General features: G+C 41.4%; 1 protein-coding gene across 4 annotated transcripts in view; it reads right to left on the reverse strand.

Annotated features, from left to right (window-relative positions):
- The window catches only part of XRN1 (5'-3' exoribonuclease 1), a 218,960-nt gene that overhangs the window by 10,276 nt on the left and 192,444 nt on the right, over nt 1-16,240 (reverse strand). For 2 of the 4 annotated variants that reach the window (XM_080657184.1, XM_080657182.1), the window contains 5 exons: nt 15,673-15,734; nt 13,297-13,407; nt 13,025-13,147; nt 10,222-10,381; nt 8,347-8,528 (listed from right to left, as the gene is read on the reverse strand). In XM_080657184.1, coding sequence (XP_080513310.1) covers nt 8,347-8,528; nt 10,222-10,381; nt 13,025-13,147; nt 13,297-13,407; nt 15,673-15,734 — 638 coding nt within the window. The remainder of the gene's footprint in view (nt 1-8,346; nt 8,529-10,221; nt 10,382-13,024; nt 13,148-13,296; nt 13,408-15,672; nt 15,735-16,240) is intronic. The other 2 variants (XM_080657183.1, XM_080657185.1) reach the window with 2 other exon arrangements.

Here is a 16,240-nt window from a genome sequence, read left to right on the forward strand (position 1 = left end):
AAGTTTTAATTCATTACTTTATTTTGAAAAAAAGTGCTGCTGAATACTTCGGGAAGCTTATGGTGAACATACTCCATCTCAAGATACTTGTGAACGCTGGTTTAAATGCTTTAAAAGTGATGATTTTGATGTGAAAGACAAAGAACGTCCAGGTCAACCAAAAAAGTTTGAAGACCAACAATTACAAGCACTATTGGATGAAGATGCGTGTCAAACGCAAAAACAACTTGCAGAAAGATTACATGTTGCTCAGCAAACAATTTTCGATTGTTTACAAGCAACAGGAAAGATTTTAAAGGAAGGAAAATGGGTGCCACATCAACTGAACGAAAGACAAATGGAAAACAGAAAAGTCATCAGTAAAATGTTGATTCAGGGGCACAAAAGAAAGTCTTTTTTGCATCGAATTGTGACTGGCAATGAAAAGTGGATGTATTTTGAGAATCCCAAATGCACAAAATCATGGGTTGATCCAGGTCAACCATCAACATCGACTGCAAGGCCAGATCGCTTTGGAAAGAAGACAATGCTCTGTGTTTGGTGGGATCAGGAAGGTGTGGTGTATTATGAGCTTCTAAAATCAGGTGAAACCGTTAATACTGATCGCTACTGACAACAAATAATCAATTTGAACCATGCTTTGATCGTGAAACGATCAGAATGTGCCAGAAGACACAGGAAAGTAATTTTGCTTCATGATAACGCACCATCACACACTTCAAAACCAGTTAAAGACACGTTAAAAGATCTTGCCTGGGAAATATTAACCCACCCGCTGTATTCACGAGACCTTGCTCCTTCAGATTACCACTTGTTCTGATTGATGGCACACGCACTTTCTGAGCAGCACTTCAAAACGAATGAAGCAGTGGAAAATTGGGTCTCTGAATAGTTTGCCTCAAAACAAGAAAAGTTCTATTGGGATGATACCTGAAAGATGGGGGAAATGTATAGCTAGCGATGAACATTACTTTGAATAAAGCACTTTTGATGTTTCTCTTGAAATTATCGTGTTTTCTCTGATTACAAAATCCGCATTAGTAACTGGTACACCTAGTAATTAAGCCCCATTCTTATCATTAATGCTTAACCAGCCTTGCAGAACCTGTTTCCCAGAGTACTTCCATTGTACAGAGGCCATAAACCATGAACCTTACATAACCCCTGGAGGGGGTTGACAGCGCTGGCACCACCCAGGCCAGGCCTTTGGGTATAATCTCACTTCCCCCATTCTAACCCACGGGGGAGAGAGGGGGGCTGCAAAGCCAGCAAAAAGTCTGGAAGCCTGGTCCATATTTGTGAGACAAAGAAACTCAGGGGATAAAGGGGAAATCTCCCCCCACATTCAACACTCAGGCTTTAGAGACTGACTCCCCTGAGTCACCACACCAGTGCATCTGCAAATATAGGGTTTTTCCTGAATCTTCCGAGTGCCCATTTGTGTTTTCCGGTCGCCTGGTAATTTCTGCAACATAATTGGTTCCCTGACCCAAAACATGCAGCTGAGCCTGCTCAACTGAGTCCCTGTGACGAAGGAAAAGGCGCCACCAGTGGTTGACTGGGTACCAGTCTTCACCGGGCTCGGATGAATCAGGCCACCCTCTTCCCCGCCACTTCCCGGCACTCCCCCCACCACCCCCACCCCAGGCTCCAGTGACTCTAAGGAAGACAGTAAAGCATTTATGGGTGGTACCAGACGTCCGATTGGTAAGTTTCCCCAGGGACCCAGTCCGAGTTCAGGCCTGCCTTTAGGGGCTGAAGAGGGGACTGATCACCTCCTAGGCAAAATATTTGCCTCAGTTCAGGGACTTTCTGTGGGTGGAAGTCAAACTCGGACTGACTGGTGTGTGAATATGAATGTGAGAATCTGTGCAAAATGAAAGTTACCTTGTGTTTGTCCCGTGGCTCCTTTCAACTGGGAGAGATTACACACACAAATATGGGAAGTAGTTCCTCTAAACCCATTATCTTAAAATGTATGCTAAAGAAATTTAAGAAGGGCCTAGATCACTGCTTGCAATGCAGATGCCTCTCCATGAGACCAGCTTATGGCCGAGGATGGGAAACAGAAATTCCAGCCCTAGGAAATACATTCTCCCAAAATAGTCCATTGGGGACAATGCTGAGATTCTTGGGAGGGGCAGTTCCCGAACCAGGGACAGAAGACCCTGCTCTGTGGTGTAAACTTTTAGTGTGTTGCGCATGCTTGTATAAGAGTGTTTGTTGATGTTTTGTGTCTCTTTTGTTATTTGTTTAATTTGTTTAAAGATGAGGCAAGTCCCGCTTTGGGGAAACCTGGTTATGTGTGGTGAGGCTGAACATGTGACACAGACTGCAGGGAAGTCCCAGCAGCTGCCAAGAATTTTTTATATTGGGGACTCTTCCTGCTCTCCCTCTCAGGGTGGTAGCCATCAGAAATTCTTAGCTAGTGAGGTTTCTGTCTGTGTGTCTGTAATGTAATGTTGGCTTTCTATCTTTTAGGGACTTTAGTTTGCTCTACTTGGTTTATGAATATAGGAAAAAAGATTACATAAGGAAGTAAGCTATGCAGGCTTGGTTGGACAACAAGGTTAATGCTTCCATGATAAATAGGCAGTTCTTGAATGATGATGGACCGCATTCCAAAGGTGACTCCCAGGTCCCCGGGGCATACGACTCCCAGTCAGGTTGGTACGTCCTTCCTTTGAACAGGACATGGTTAACAGCATAATTAATATTCCCCATAACAATAACTAGTCCCCAGTGTTCTGTTTTTCTCCATAACACTGGGAGGAGCAGATCGGTAGAAGTACCCTCTAGCTGTAAAGCAGGGGCACTCCTGTTTTTATAAAGTCAAATAAAATAAAATGGTACTTTCACACTGAGTTATCCCTGTTATAAAATTGGTCAAGAAAATGCTTTAGGTAATAATTAGGCTTTAAAAATCTCAAAGTTGTTAATATATAATAGATATAAACTAAAATGAAGGATTTATGATAAAGCTTTTCAGTAATAATTATAAATCCTATATAATAAAACCCTAATATGCAAATTGACTGAATGGCGGAACAACCGGTCGCTATGATGCGTCTGCCCCTCACCCCCCCGAGAGGGAGGCAACCAGCGGCAGTGATTGGGGGGTGGGTCCAGCGAGCAGTGGTGCCAGGTCGCCAGCCAAGGCGGGTGCCAATGGGGGCCCCCAATCACTCCGCCCGCTGGTAGCCCTGCAGAAGGCCCTGATCATCGGCCAGGCTTAGGGACCCTACCCTATATATTGGGAACAGTCTCTTAGATTTAAAAATTAAAACCTGGCAAGGCTACTCTAACACTGAAAAAAACAGGATGATTCAGCGATGACATGCATAGACTCTGACTTGCACATTTTGTGGTCAGTCCTCATTCTGACACTTATAACAGTCTGACAAAGCCAATTACTTAACTTCTCTCTGCTTTAGTTTTTCCACCCATAAAATGGGGAAAATGGTATTACTGTCTCAGAAGGATCATGTTAGGTACTACTTTTTATAATCAGGGCAAAAAAATGTAGCTGCCCATACAACAGCAAGATGCCTTTTACCTGTATGAAAAGTATGGTCACTGGTGCATGCAATGTCCCGGATTGCGAGGGGGATGTCTGACTGCTGGTTTAGGCCCGACATCCCCCAAGGGGTCCCGAATTGCGAAAGGATATAGGCCGGACTGAGAGACCCCCCCCGTGCATGAATTTCATGCACCAGGCCTCTAGTATGTTAATAATAAAAGTCCAGTCACTCAAGAGGAGATTGACTATGCTCTCTCTATTGGAGAAAGGGGCCAGTTTTCCTTCTCCCTGTAAAAGTAGAGAAGCCTAAAAGAGAACAAGGGCAGACAGAGAAATGAGATCCCTTGTCCTGCATTTCCCCGCCCTATGCGACCTGGAACAATCTGAGGGAACAGCCAAGATAGCAATTTTCAATCCTAGCCTCCCCCTTGGGAGGAGGGCTGTCCTGTAAGGCTCCAACTGGCCATGAGGCCTGTGACACCAGAAACCAGCTTTTCTAGGCAGAAGGAGTTGGAACAGTGTAAAAAAAAAAAAAAAAGTTAAAATCTCTGCTGGAAGACCCATGTGGCTTAGCTGACCAGCTAGATCCATTTTTGGGCCCACAAGTGTATACACAGACCCGAGTTAGTGTCTATCTTGGGAATATTATTCTCAGGAAAAGAAGGAGGAATGATTTGAAGTCGGCTACGGCTATCTGGGAAAGGGAGCACCTGGCTGGCCCTGGTGCGCTTCCAGCAGATGTAAGATTTCCAAACCTGGAACCCCAGTGGGACCTTAACAACAAGGCCCATAGGGGACACATGAGAGGTCTCAGGAAACTAATAATTAAAGGGATTAAGGAAGCAGTTCCTTGGTCTCAGAACCTAAATAAAGCCTTCAATATTCAGCAAGGCAAAGAAGAAGGGCCTTCTGAATTTTGCCAAGTCTAAAAGATCAGATGAGAAAGTACTCTGGGCCAGACCCTGAGGACCTGTTGGGCCAAGAAATATTAAAAATTACATTTTGTCACCAATAGCTGGCCTGACATCTCAAGAAAACTGCAAAGTTAGAGAACTGGAAGGAAAGAAGTGCAGAAGAGCTGTTAAAAGAGGCTCAGAGGTCTATATACATAAAGATAAAGCAGAAACAGAAAGCTAACATAATGTTCAGAACTATAGAACAAGTGGCCCAGGTAAGGGCTGGCCCAGAGGGCCAGAAACAGAAGCCACAACAGTACAGACAACCCAAAAGAGGGGAAGCATATGGGTCACAGAGAAAAAGGAAGGGACACCTCACTGAGCCTTTAGATCCTGAGGCCACATTCTCATCCCCTTCCCATGGAACAGTTTCTTTACTTAACAGTTCGACTATTATCAGAAGCTGAATTCATTATCACCCAAACTTTAGTATGTTATCTCTAAGGAAAAATGTGGCAGTTTTGAATCCAAGCAGCTAGAGGTCTGGGAACAGACTGCAGGGCCTACTCCCTTCTCTCCCCACCCTTTTCTCCAGCCTCACATACATAATTTTCCAAAGTCTTTGATAACTTAAAGGCTTTAGAGCCAGGTTAAATGATAAACATCTAAATATTTTGAAATAACAGGATACTCAAACATTAATTAATCTGTGTTTGCCTCCTCTAGAGAATCTAGAGGATGAAGTTGAATTTGTTAATGAATAAGTCTTGTATTTTATTTGAAATCTCTTTTAAAATATGAATGTATTGCTAATCTGAGGATTGTTAATTACTTACATGTCACCTAAAAATTAAGATTAAGAATTTTAACTAATGGAAAGAAAATATGGCTTTAATGTAATAGAGAAAGCATAGGCATGGACATGCATTTTTGAAGGAAAAAGAAAGTTAAAGTTGTAAGAATGTCTGTGAAAGTTGCAAGAATGTCTGTGAAAGTTACAGAAATTTTGTAAGAAAAAATGTTAAAAGGAAATTGAATAAATGACACAGGCTAGTAAGCCAGGACAAGCAGAACAGGAAAACTGAAATAGTAAAACAGCAATTTGCAACCATCTAGAAAATCCAGATGCCAAGCAGTTTGAAGCCAGCTAGTAAATTCTATCTTCCCTAAACCAAGGACACTTAAGAGTAAATGATTTGCATGTTGCCTCCCTAAACAGAGGGTAAATAGCTTATGTCAATGTACTCAGGGAGACTGATAGCAGAAATCCAATTAGTGTCATTTGCTGTCCACATCCAAGAACAAATGAAGTTACAAATTAGCCTTATTTTGGTTAGTTCTTTTCTAGTAAAACTAGAGGCCTGGTGCATGAAAATTCATGCACTGGAGGGGGGATCCCTCAGCCCGGCCTGCCCCCTCTCACAGTCCGGGAACCCTCAGGGGAGGGAGGTGACCTGGTAATCAGTGGAAGGTGATACCCCCATCACACATCTGCTGCTGGCACTGCCAGCAGCGCAAGCCTCAGCTGGCCCTGGTTACCTGAGCTTCTGGTGGCCCTGGGTGGCTGGGCAGCTGCCATCCGAGGCTTGCCTGTACCTCGGGCTGGCCCTGGGTGGCTGAGGGTGGATCTGGCCGCTCCGCGCGCCTGCCACTGCCTCTCCTCCCCTGGCAGGGCTGAAAGGACTGAGGGACTCCAGCAGGGCTGGGGGTACTGGGCGCTTCCAGCTTTGTGATGGTGTGATGGTCAATTTGCATATTCCCTCTTTATTAGATAGGATGGTTATGTTATATTAATCAGGTATTTACAAATAAAAAAAAGCCATCTTTTAATAATGGGAACTGAAGTTTGCTAGCCTATGTTTGTGTCTAATACACTTGGATATACGGTCTTTTGGTAAAATCAAGTTTGACAATCCTTCAAGGGTTTGAATTTTAAGAAACTTTCTCTTGACCTAGAATTGGCTTTAGAGTATCCCAATAGGCTCTGAAATGCCTCAAATGTTTGTTTTCTCTCTTATGAAGGAAAATTTTATACTTAAGGTACATAGGAACCTTTGTCAAATACAGTTATAACTAACCGTTATTGATTATAATATAAAATGTTGGGTTTTGCAGAAAGGACAACATTCCATGTCATGTGTATTATAATGAAATCCATAATCATGTAATTTTAAATTTCTTCTTGTCATTTGGAGACAGTTACTGTTTTGTTGTAATACATTTGAAAAAATACGATATCTTCTGAACAGTCCATGGAAAGGACTGGCAAGAAAAATCAGAAGATCTTAAAGCAAGTTAGTGTATTTTTCTTCCTATACGATCCCTCTGAAATTTGGCAATTCTTAATGAATGAATCATGGCAATGCATTTCTTTGCATAAATTCAGTAAGACTGGTTTCTAATGGTGGTTTTATTGACCGAAAACTTTGACTAGAGTGTCATGTTTAAAAGGGTCATGTCTGGACTCTGAAGACTTGAAGCCAACAAGAGTGCCATGGAGAAAGCCTGCTATCTTTCTTGGTAGCCCTAAAAATGGATGGCACTGGAGCATCAGGCCCATACTCTGCCATTACTGGCTGTTGGTCAGAGTGGAAGGGGAGCAGCGAGGGCACCTCTGTGTTCCTGCCCAACTCCCCCATGCACTCTAGGCCGCGATGAGTAGGAATAGATCTCTGGACTGCCATTACAATCTCTTAGGTAATGAAAATGAAAAAGACTTGAGCTGCTGAATACCCTACTCCCTAGCAATGAGTCTTCAATTGAATCCCCAAGGCTGAAAATCAGCTTGAGGATCAAGAGGGGGGAATGAGGGGAAACATGACAACTGGGGGGCTAGCAATCTGAATCTGTGCCAGTAACCAGTATTCTGACACATATTCTTGCTAGTATAATTAAGCCCCATTTTTATTGTTAATGCTTGTCCAGCCTTGCAGAACCTGTTTCCCAGAATACTTCCATTGTACAGAGGCCATAAACCATGAACCATACATAACCCCCAGAGGGGGTTGGCAGCGATGGCACCACCCAGGCCAGGCCTTTGGGTATAATCTCACTTCCCCCATTCCAACCCACGGGGGGCTGCAAAGCCAGCGAAAAGTCTGGAAGCCTGGTCCATAGAGACAAAGAAACTCAGGGGATAAAAGGGAAAGCTCCCCCCACATTCAACGCTCAGGCTTTAGAGACTGACTCCTCTGAGTCACCACACTAGTGCATCTGCAAATAAAGGGATTTTCCTGAATCTTCCAAGTGCCCATTGTGTGTTTTCCAGTTGCCTGGTAATTTCTGCAACAACATCAATGATGAGAATCATCGATAGGCTACCTACTGCACACCCCTACTGGGGATTGAGCCTGCAACCTGGGCATGTGCCCTGACTGGGAATCAAACCTTGGCACCGCTCCCCGTCTTCCCCTTGAACCACACCGGCTCCATTTTTCAACTATCTGTGTGAGGCCAGGTTTACTTGATAGATTTCATCCAAAACAATGTATCACAAGAGATTGAGAGTAAGAAGATAGGAGAATCTAGCTTAATCTATTAAGCTAGACATGGAAAAGATTTGCAAAAATGTGAAGCAAGACCATTTACTAAAATTTTTTGAAAACTTATTTTTAAATAAACATTTAAAAACTTTTTAGTTTTAATTTCTAGTACAGTAAATATGGATATAACACAAGTAAACAAAAGTTCTTTGAGGTCCACCCCCAAAAGTGGGGAGTTTCTAAGATCAAAAAGTTTGAACCAAGATTCTTTAGACCAGATTCAGGCCTGTGGGTTGAATAAAGCCTGAAAAATCATTTGGTCTGACCCTGACTAGGCATTACGGTGAGTTAATTAAAAAAATGTCTTTTTCTAGCCAAAGACTTTCAGTCAATTTATTTAAGCTCAGTGTTAAAGAACATATTTAAACGGAACAGTAGTATACTATACCTGTGGTGTTCTAAGAAAGGAGAAATCTGGTTGTGGCATTCCAATAATGGAACAAATTCTCGAGAGTTCAGTTACTGGTGTGGACAAAGGAGGGATCTGGCTTGAAGCAGGCCAGCATACATTGTTTATGGACTGAACATGATGGTACTCACTAGCACTTTGAGGCTTGTTCACATAAGATGCTACCAAAAAAGAGAATAGGACATAGCTGTATTAAATGATATCTCAAATTAGGCAATTATTACAAGGTTTCATAGAATAAGAGCAAAAAGTTGTTAAAAGGGGAATCTCCCATGAAGCAAATGTAAGAACTATTCAGTACTGCCTAAAATTACTAAGAGTTCAGTAAAGATTTTTTAGGTGATTATAACTGATTAATGATATATGATTAAAATAAAGATTTTAAAATACAGTAAGTACCTGACAGCCAAAAATGAACATCTTGAGAGATTGACTATATAGTTATGTTACAGGCAAAATTTAAACAAGCAAATGGCTCTCTTGAGCTGATTTACAATTAATTCTTAAGTTTTGAGGCTTTGGCTTTAGTTTTCTTAGAAACTCATCTTACACTCTAAGATACAATAGGTGAACGTTTTTGTTGCTTCAAATGATGCTTCTTAGAATTATTTTTTCTGAAACTAAGTCTTTAAAGAGCTTTAATGTAGAAAATAACTTTAAAATTATAAAAGTTCACATTCTTTATGATCAATAAACTCACTAATAGAACAAGAGCATATCTCAGTGAAGAATGAATCTAAACCTCTTCCTATCTTAGACTAAAAAGAGGTGAAGTGGCTTGCCCGAAGCCACCGATGGTGTTAGTTCTGCAACATAGGCTGGATTCTGAGCTCTTGACTCTCAGGTATATGTTTTTATTCAGTACTGAAACAAAGAAAAAGTTACTTGTTTTTGGCAGTGGGACCATCTTTATCCGATTTTGTTTTAAATTTATATTTTGCTCTATTTCAAGAGCATGTCTGTCACTATATTAAATAATTAGTTTCCTAATAGTTATTGGAATATTATTTATCCCAATATTAATTGGAGTATAAATGGAGGAAGGCTCTGGTATTCTTCCATATTTTGTACCTTAATAAATTCAGATATGTTTATTTCAAAATGTTTTCTAGCTCTCTGAGAAACTTCTATCCCACCAACTTTTGCCTTAGTGATTCTTTCTATGTAATTATTTGCAGATAATTATATAGACAAAATACTAAAGTATAGAGGAAATAAGAAGCAGGAGCAATGATGGATAGTTACTGAAATCCAGCTCCCTGCCAGATGTTGTGCTACAGGCTTTGTAGATTTCAAGTAAGTAACCCCTTTCCAATGTCTGCCTCCATTAAGTATTTTTAATGATTTAATAGCTTCTTTTATTTTTATGTTGGTCTCATTATTTTAACATAATACTAACATTAATTTTTGGCACCTACAATGTGCTAGACACAGTGCTAACTGCTTTATATGTGCCATATAATCCTCACAACAGTAGTTTAAAATGTTATTCTCATTCTGTAAATAGAAAAAAAGAATTTTAGAAAAGTTAAGTGATATATTTAAGTTACATAATCATTCTTAAATTGCTGGGGGGAAAAAGGCTAGAATGTGAAATCCTTTCTAGGCTTGAGATCTGTAGGAGTGTCTGTACAATTTCTCAGTATACACAATAGACATTTAAGAACTATATATCTACTATTGGCTACATGGTTATTATATAAATGATATAAACATAAAAATTACACTCTTGTTACTTTTAATTATATCCCTTTAAAAATAAAAATAGTTTTACCTTTAAAAAGCACATGGTAAAAAATAATCTGAATTTCTGAAATGAAACTGGTTATTAGTAGTTGTACTTAGTTTACTTACTTAATTTCTCATTTTGTTTAGGCTGTGAGGAAGGTCCATATTCATCTCTTCTGTTACAGGAAACAATGACTTCATTACTAAACTGCTTCATTTCATTCTTATGGTCCACAGTGCCAGAGCCATCAATTTTCAGAATTTCTTTAAGCATCCGTGTTCCCTTCTGTTTTAAAAATGAGTGATATAGAGATGGTGAGGGTAGCAGGAGAAAAGTTAACAGAATTACAGAGCTTAATGTTCCTTCTTTTAATGAGTTACATTGTTAAAAATTAAAACAAGAGGAGAAACCAAGATGGCGGCACAGGTAAACACCTAAACTGCTGCCTCGCACAACAATTTCAAAACTACAACTAAAAGACAAAATGGACATCATCCAGAACCACAGGAAAGCTGGTTGAGTGGAAATTCTACAACTAGAAGAAAAGAGAAAAGCACATTGAGACTCAGAGGAGCTGTAAAAGGCTGAGGTACGGAGACGTGCGCGCGGAGAGGACTGGTGGCTGAGTGCGTAGCTGGCTTTCTCAAGCTGGAGGGAGACAGAAGCTCTCGACTGCACTGAACTCCAGTTCCGGGCCATACTCTGGGAACCCAGACTCATTCAGGGGGAATCAGGACCGTCAGAAAAGAGAAAAGCACACTGAGACTCAGGGGAGCTGCGAAAGGCAGAGGTCTAGAGGCGCATGCACGGAGAGGACTGACTGCTGAGTGCGTGGCTGGCTTTCTCAAGCGGGAGGGAGACGGAAGCTCCTGACTGCGCTGAACTCCAGTTCTGGGCAGGACTCTAGGAACCCAGACTCATTCTGGGAGAAACTGGACTGTCTGGCAGTGGGTGAAACTTGAGGGAGGCTTTCTCTCAGAGGTGCTTGCAGCGATTACCGAGGGACACTGAGACCCAGAGGCCTCATAGGGCAGGGCTGATGGGAAGCCAAGGCCGTCTGCTCTGCCCTGAGACTCCGCCCCATCCAAACTGAGCACAGAGCCTTTTGCAATTTTGCAAGTCTTGCCTCATAAGGGTGTCTCCAGCAAAGAAGTTCTCCTGGTGTAGACACAGCTGATCCTCAGAGCCAATTGGCCTGGAGGTCAATTCCTCCCAGTGATACCAATAACAATCAAGACTTGACTACAACAAGACTGTGCACACAGCCCACAAAGGGGTGCACCAAGAGTGTCCACCTCAGGTTAACTGGGGAGGCCGACCCACTGGGCCATATAGGACACTTACCATACAAAGCTACTCTACCAACTCAGGGAAGTAGCAAAAATGCAGAGACAAAGAAACAGATCACAAACGAAAGAAATGGAGGAAAACAAACGACTGGATATAGAGTTCAAAATCACGGTTATAAGGCTTTTCAAGAATTTCCTAGAAAAGGCCAATAAATTTAGCGAGACCCTCGAGGATATGAAAAAGGACCAACTAGAAATTAAACATACACTGACTGAAATAAAAAATATTATACAGAGACCTAACAGCAGACTAGAGGACCGCAAGAATCAAGGCAAAGATTTGAAATACAAAGAAGCAAAAAACACCCAACTGGAAAAGTAAAAAGCAAAAAGAATCCAAAAATTTGACGATAGTATAAGGAGCCTCTGGGACAACCTCAAGCGTACCAACATCCAAATTATGGGGGTGCCAGAAGAAGAGAGAGAGCAAGATACTGAAAACCTATTTGAAGAAATAATGAGTGAAAACTTCCCCCACCTGGTGAAAGAAATAGACTTACAAGTCCAGGAAGCACACAGAACCCCAAACAAAAGGAATCCAAAGAGGACCACACCAAGACACATCATAATTAAAATGCCAAGAGCAAAAGACAAAGAGAGAATATTAAAAGCAGCAAGAGAAAAACAGTTAATTACCTACAAGGGAGCACCCATACGACTGTCAGCTGATTTCTTAACAGAAACTATGCAGGCCAGTCGGGAGTGGCAAGAAATATTTAAAGAGATGAATAGCAAGAACCTACAACCAAGATTACTCTACCCAGCAAAGCTATCATTCAGAATTGAAGGTCAGATAAAGAGCTTCACAGATAAGAAAAAGCTAAAGGAGTTCATCACCACCAAACCAGTATTATATGAAATGCTGAAAGGTATTCTTTAACAAGAGGAAGAAGAAGAAAAAGGTAAAGATAAAAATTATGAACAACAAATAAATGTCTATCAACAAGTGAATCTAAAAATCAAGTGAATAAAAAATCTGATGAACAGCATAAACTGGTGAATATAATAGAATCGGGTATAGAAAGGGAGTGGACTGACAATTCTAAGGGGGAAAAGGGTGTGGGGGATGCAGGAAGAGACTGGACAAAAATCGTACACCTATGGATGAGGACAGTGGGGGGGAGGTAAGGGCAGAGGGTGGGGTGGGAACCAGGTGGAGGGGAGCTATGGGGGGAAAAAAGAGGAACAATTGTAATAATCTGAACAATAAAAATTTATTAAATTAAAAAAGAATTAATAACTTCACTGAGATAGAGAATAAGGAAAATCAATAGTCTGAAGTTGAAAAAAAACCCCACAAAACAACAACAACAAAAAAACCCCAACATTTTCCAGCATAAATTTTGACCAAACTGCTTAGTAGTAATGTTTAAAACGCAAGGGAGCTATGTATGGTCTAACGAGAAAAAACAAAAAAATGGCTTAATTGCCCAGGACAGCCTGGTTTTTCTCATGGGATGATAAGAAAGATGCAACACACTAGATGAGAGAAAAGGGTTTAATTGGTTGCAGGGGGTGGGTATTCATGGCCAATGATGGTGAAATTACCATAGTACAAAAGTTCCTACAAAATACGAACCATAGCAAATGACTGTGGTGACAAATGTTCTTCACTGGGAGGCTCTTCATGATGAAATGACTGTGCTTCATTTGATTTGGAGATATTCAAGGATGCTAAAAAGTCCTCAAATCCAGCGTTAGGCTAAAAGAATAATATTTTGTGCATGAAGATGAAAGTACAAGGACAAAGAAAAAGCTACGAGTTGTATGTACAAAAATGATTTATAATTTTTATCAATCATCTAACTGTGCTAGAGTGTGGGAAGATCAATTGAATCAATGGCCTGTTACCTTATCAACAGCATTTGGATAACCAGTCCTAACCTTTTGATTTTCTGAGACTTCCATACTTTCATTTCTCTTCAGTAGCTTAGTATTACATTTGCCAGGCTGTCCAAATGTCTACAAAAGAGTATGAGTGAGCTCTTTGTGCAAATAAATTTCATAGTTACTCATTACTAGTGCTCTAAATAAATCACTGTAAACTTTTTAAAATGTGGTATTCTCCCTTTTACATCATAAGAAAAAAAGGGGGCCTGTCAACTTGGATGAGGGAAAAAAATTACATCTTTATCTTCGTTAACTATTTTCTAAATAGGAATTTAGAATTTCCTTCAATTATGAATATAGGCAGTAAACCACAATAGGGGTGATTCTAATTCCATTTCAACATAACTGGTTTTGTTTTACATTGAATGTACTCTATTTTAGATTTAACACATTACTAGAGGCCTGGTGCACGAAATTTGTGCATGGGGGGGTGTCCCTCAGCCCAGCCTGCACCCTCTCCAATCTGGGACCCCTTGAGGGATGTCTGACTGCCCGTATAGGCCCGATCTCGGGCCTAAACGGGCAAGTGGGATTGGGCCTAAATGGGCAGTCGGACATCCCTCTCACAATCCAGGACTGCTGGCTCCCAACTGCTCGCCTGCCTCTGCCTGATTGCCCCTAACTGCTTCTGCCTTCCAGCCTGATCACCCCCTAACCACTCCCCTGCCAGCCTGATCGACGCCTAACTGCTCCCCGGCCGGCCCGATTGCCTCTAACTGCCCTCCCCTGTAGGCCTGGTCACCTCTAACTGCCCTCCCCTGCAGGTCTGGTCCCCCCTCAACTGCCCTCCCCTGCAGGCCTGGGACCCCCCCAATTGCCCTCCCCTGCAGGCCTGGGTCCCCCCCAACTGCCTTCCACTGCAGACCTGGTCCCCCCCAACTGCTCTCCCCTGTAGGCATGCCCCCCCAACTACCTTCCTCTGCAGTACTGGTCCCCCCCAACTGCCCTCCCCTGCAGGCCTGGGTCCCCCACCAACTGCCCTCCCTTCCTGGCCTAGTCTCCCCCAACTTCCCTCCTCTGCTGGCCTGGTCACCCCTAACTGCACACAACTGCCCTCCCCTGCAGGCCATCTTGTGGTGGCCATTTTATGTACACATGGGGGCGGCCATCTCGTGTCTTGGAGTGATGGTCAATTTGCATATCACTCTTTTATTAGATAGGATTTTAGGAGAGTCCATAGGCTTCACCAAAAATCCATGGCATGAAACATTTATAAACCCTTTTCTAGAATAAAGGAAATCATAGCATAAGAGTTGCAGAACAGGGTCTTAAAAGTCATATAATTAAATCATTTTACTGATATCTAACTATTAATGAATTCTATTTACTAAGAACCTATTATGTACCAAAGACAAATATTCTGCTAAGATATCACCTATACTAATAAAAGGATAATATGCTAATTAGACAGGGTGACCGGACATCTTCCGGACGTCCGACTTCCTTCTGGACAGTTAGGGGGCGACCAGGCTGGCAGGGGGGCAGTTGGGGGGTGACCAGGCTGGCAGGGGGGCAGTTAAGGGGCGATCAGGCAGGCAGGCAGGTGAGCAGTTAGGAGCCAGCGGTCCCGGATTGCGAGAGGGATGTCCGACTACCAGCAGTTGGACATCCCCTGAGGGGTCCCTGATTGGAGAGGGTGCTGACAGTGCTGAGGGACCCCACCCGTGCACGAATTTCGTGCACTGGGCCTCTAGTTTAGTAGTTATAAGAAATCTAATTTTTTCAAAGTCTGTATTAGAATATAATATACATACAGAACATATGCACATCATCAGGCCACATATTGACTTTTTTAGATTAAAATTTGTTATACTTTGATTATAAAATATATACATACTTCATATCAAACAGCAGAGACTACATAAAATAAAACAAACTTCAGTTCCCCTCTGCAACCTAATTTGGCAGAATTAACCAGTAACTTTACTATGTTGATCCACATATTTTTGTTGTATATGTACACATACTTTGCACATTTATACTTATGTATACATACGTGCATTTATGTATGTAGGTATGTTTAGATGATATGTGTTGAGAGAGACAAGTGATCTATTTTTATCTACTTTTTAAAGATGAAGACCTCGAGGCTGAGAGAGGTAGTGAATTGCTCCAGCCACCCAACTATTAAGATTTCAGGTATTTCTAGTTCCAAATCCTGAACTCTAGATGTTCAACCTACTATCCAGTGATTCTCAGGTTATAGTTAAGCACCCTCTTGCCACATAACTTATGAATTTGACAGGAAATTTGGCTGCTAAATTCAGTCATATACCACAAAGCCACCAATTGCAATAAGAAACTGGCTATTATGTATTTCATTTTAAGAAAGCTTACCTGATTATTTGACATTTTTTGTGACCAACTCTCAGTTTTAGAGCTCTTACATTCTTCTTTAACTAGAGACAAGAAAATAGAAATTTTGATAAATTAAAAAACTCACTGCACACCAATTACATTTACCAAATATTTACTATTTCAAGGTACCATAATAAAAATTAACATAATTCTAAAAAGATGAAAATCCTGATCTTGAAGACCTATAATCTAGACTAGAGAAGAAGAGATACTCACAGGTAACAACAGTAAGAAAAAGGAAAGGGGGCATCTAACTGAGCCTTGAAGGATAATACATTTCCAATGCGCAGAATAAGAGGCTATGGACCAGGTGTACCGGTTAATAATGCGGATTTTGTAATCAGAAAAAACACGATAATTTCAAGAGAAACATCAAAAGTGCTTCATTCAAAGTAATGTCCATCGCTAGCTACACATTTCCCCCCTCTTTCAGGTATTTTGTGGCTACCGTCCCAATAGAACTTCTCTTGTTTTGAGGCAAACCATTCAGAGACCCAATTTTCCACTGCTTCATTCGTTTTGAAGTGCTGCTCAGAAAGTGCGTGTG

Source organism: Plecotus auritus (assembly GCF_963455305.1).
Source record: "Plecotus auritus genome assembly, chromosome: 2".
In the NCBI taxonomy this organism is placed as follows: Eukaryota; Metazoa; Chordata; class Mammalia; order Chiroptera; family Vespertilionidae; genus Plecotus; species Plecotus auritus.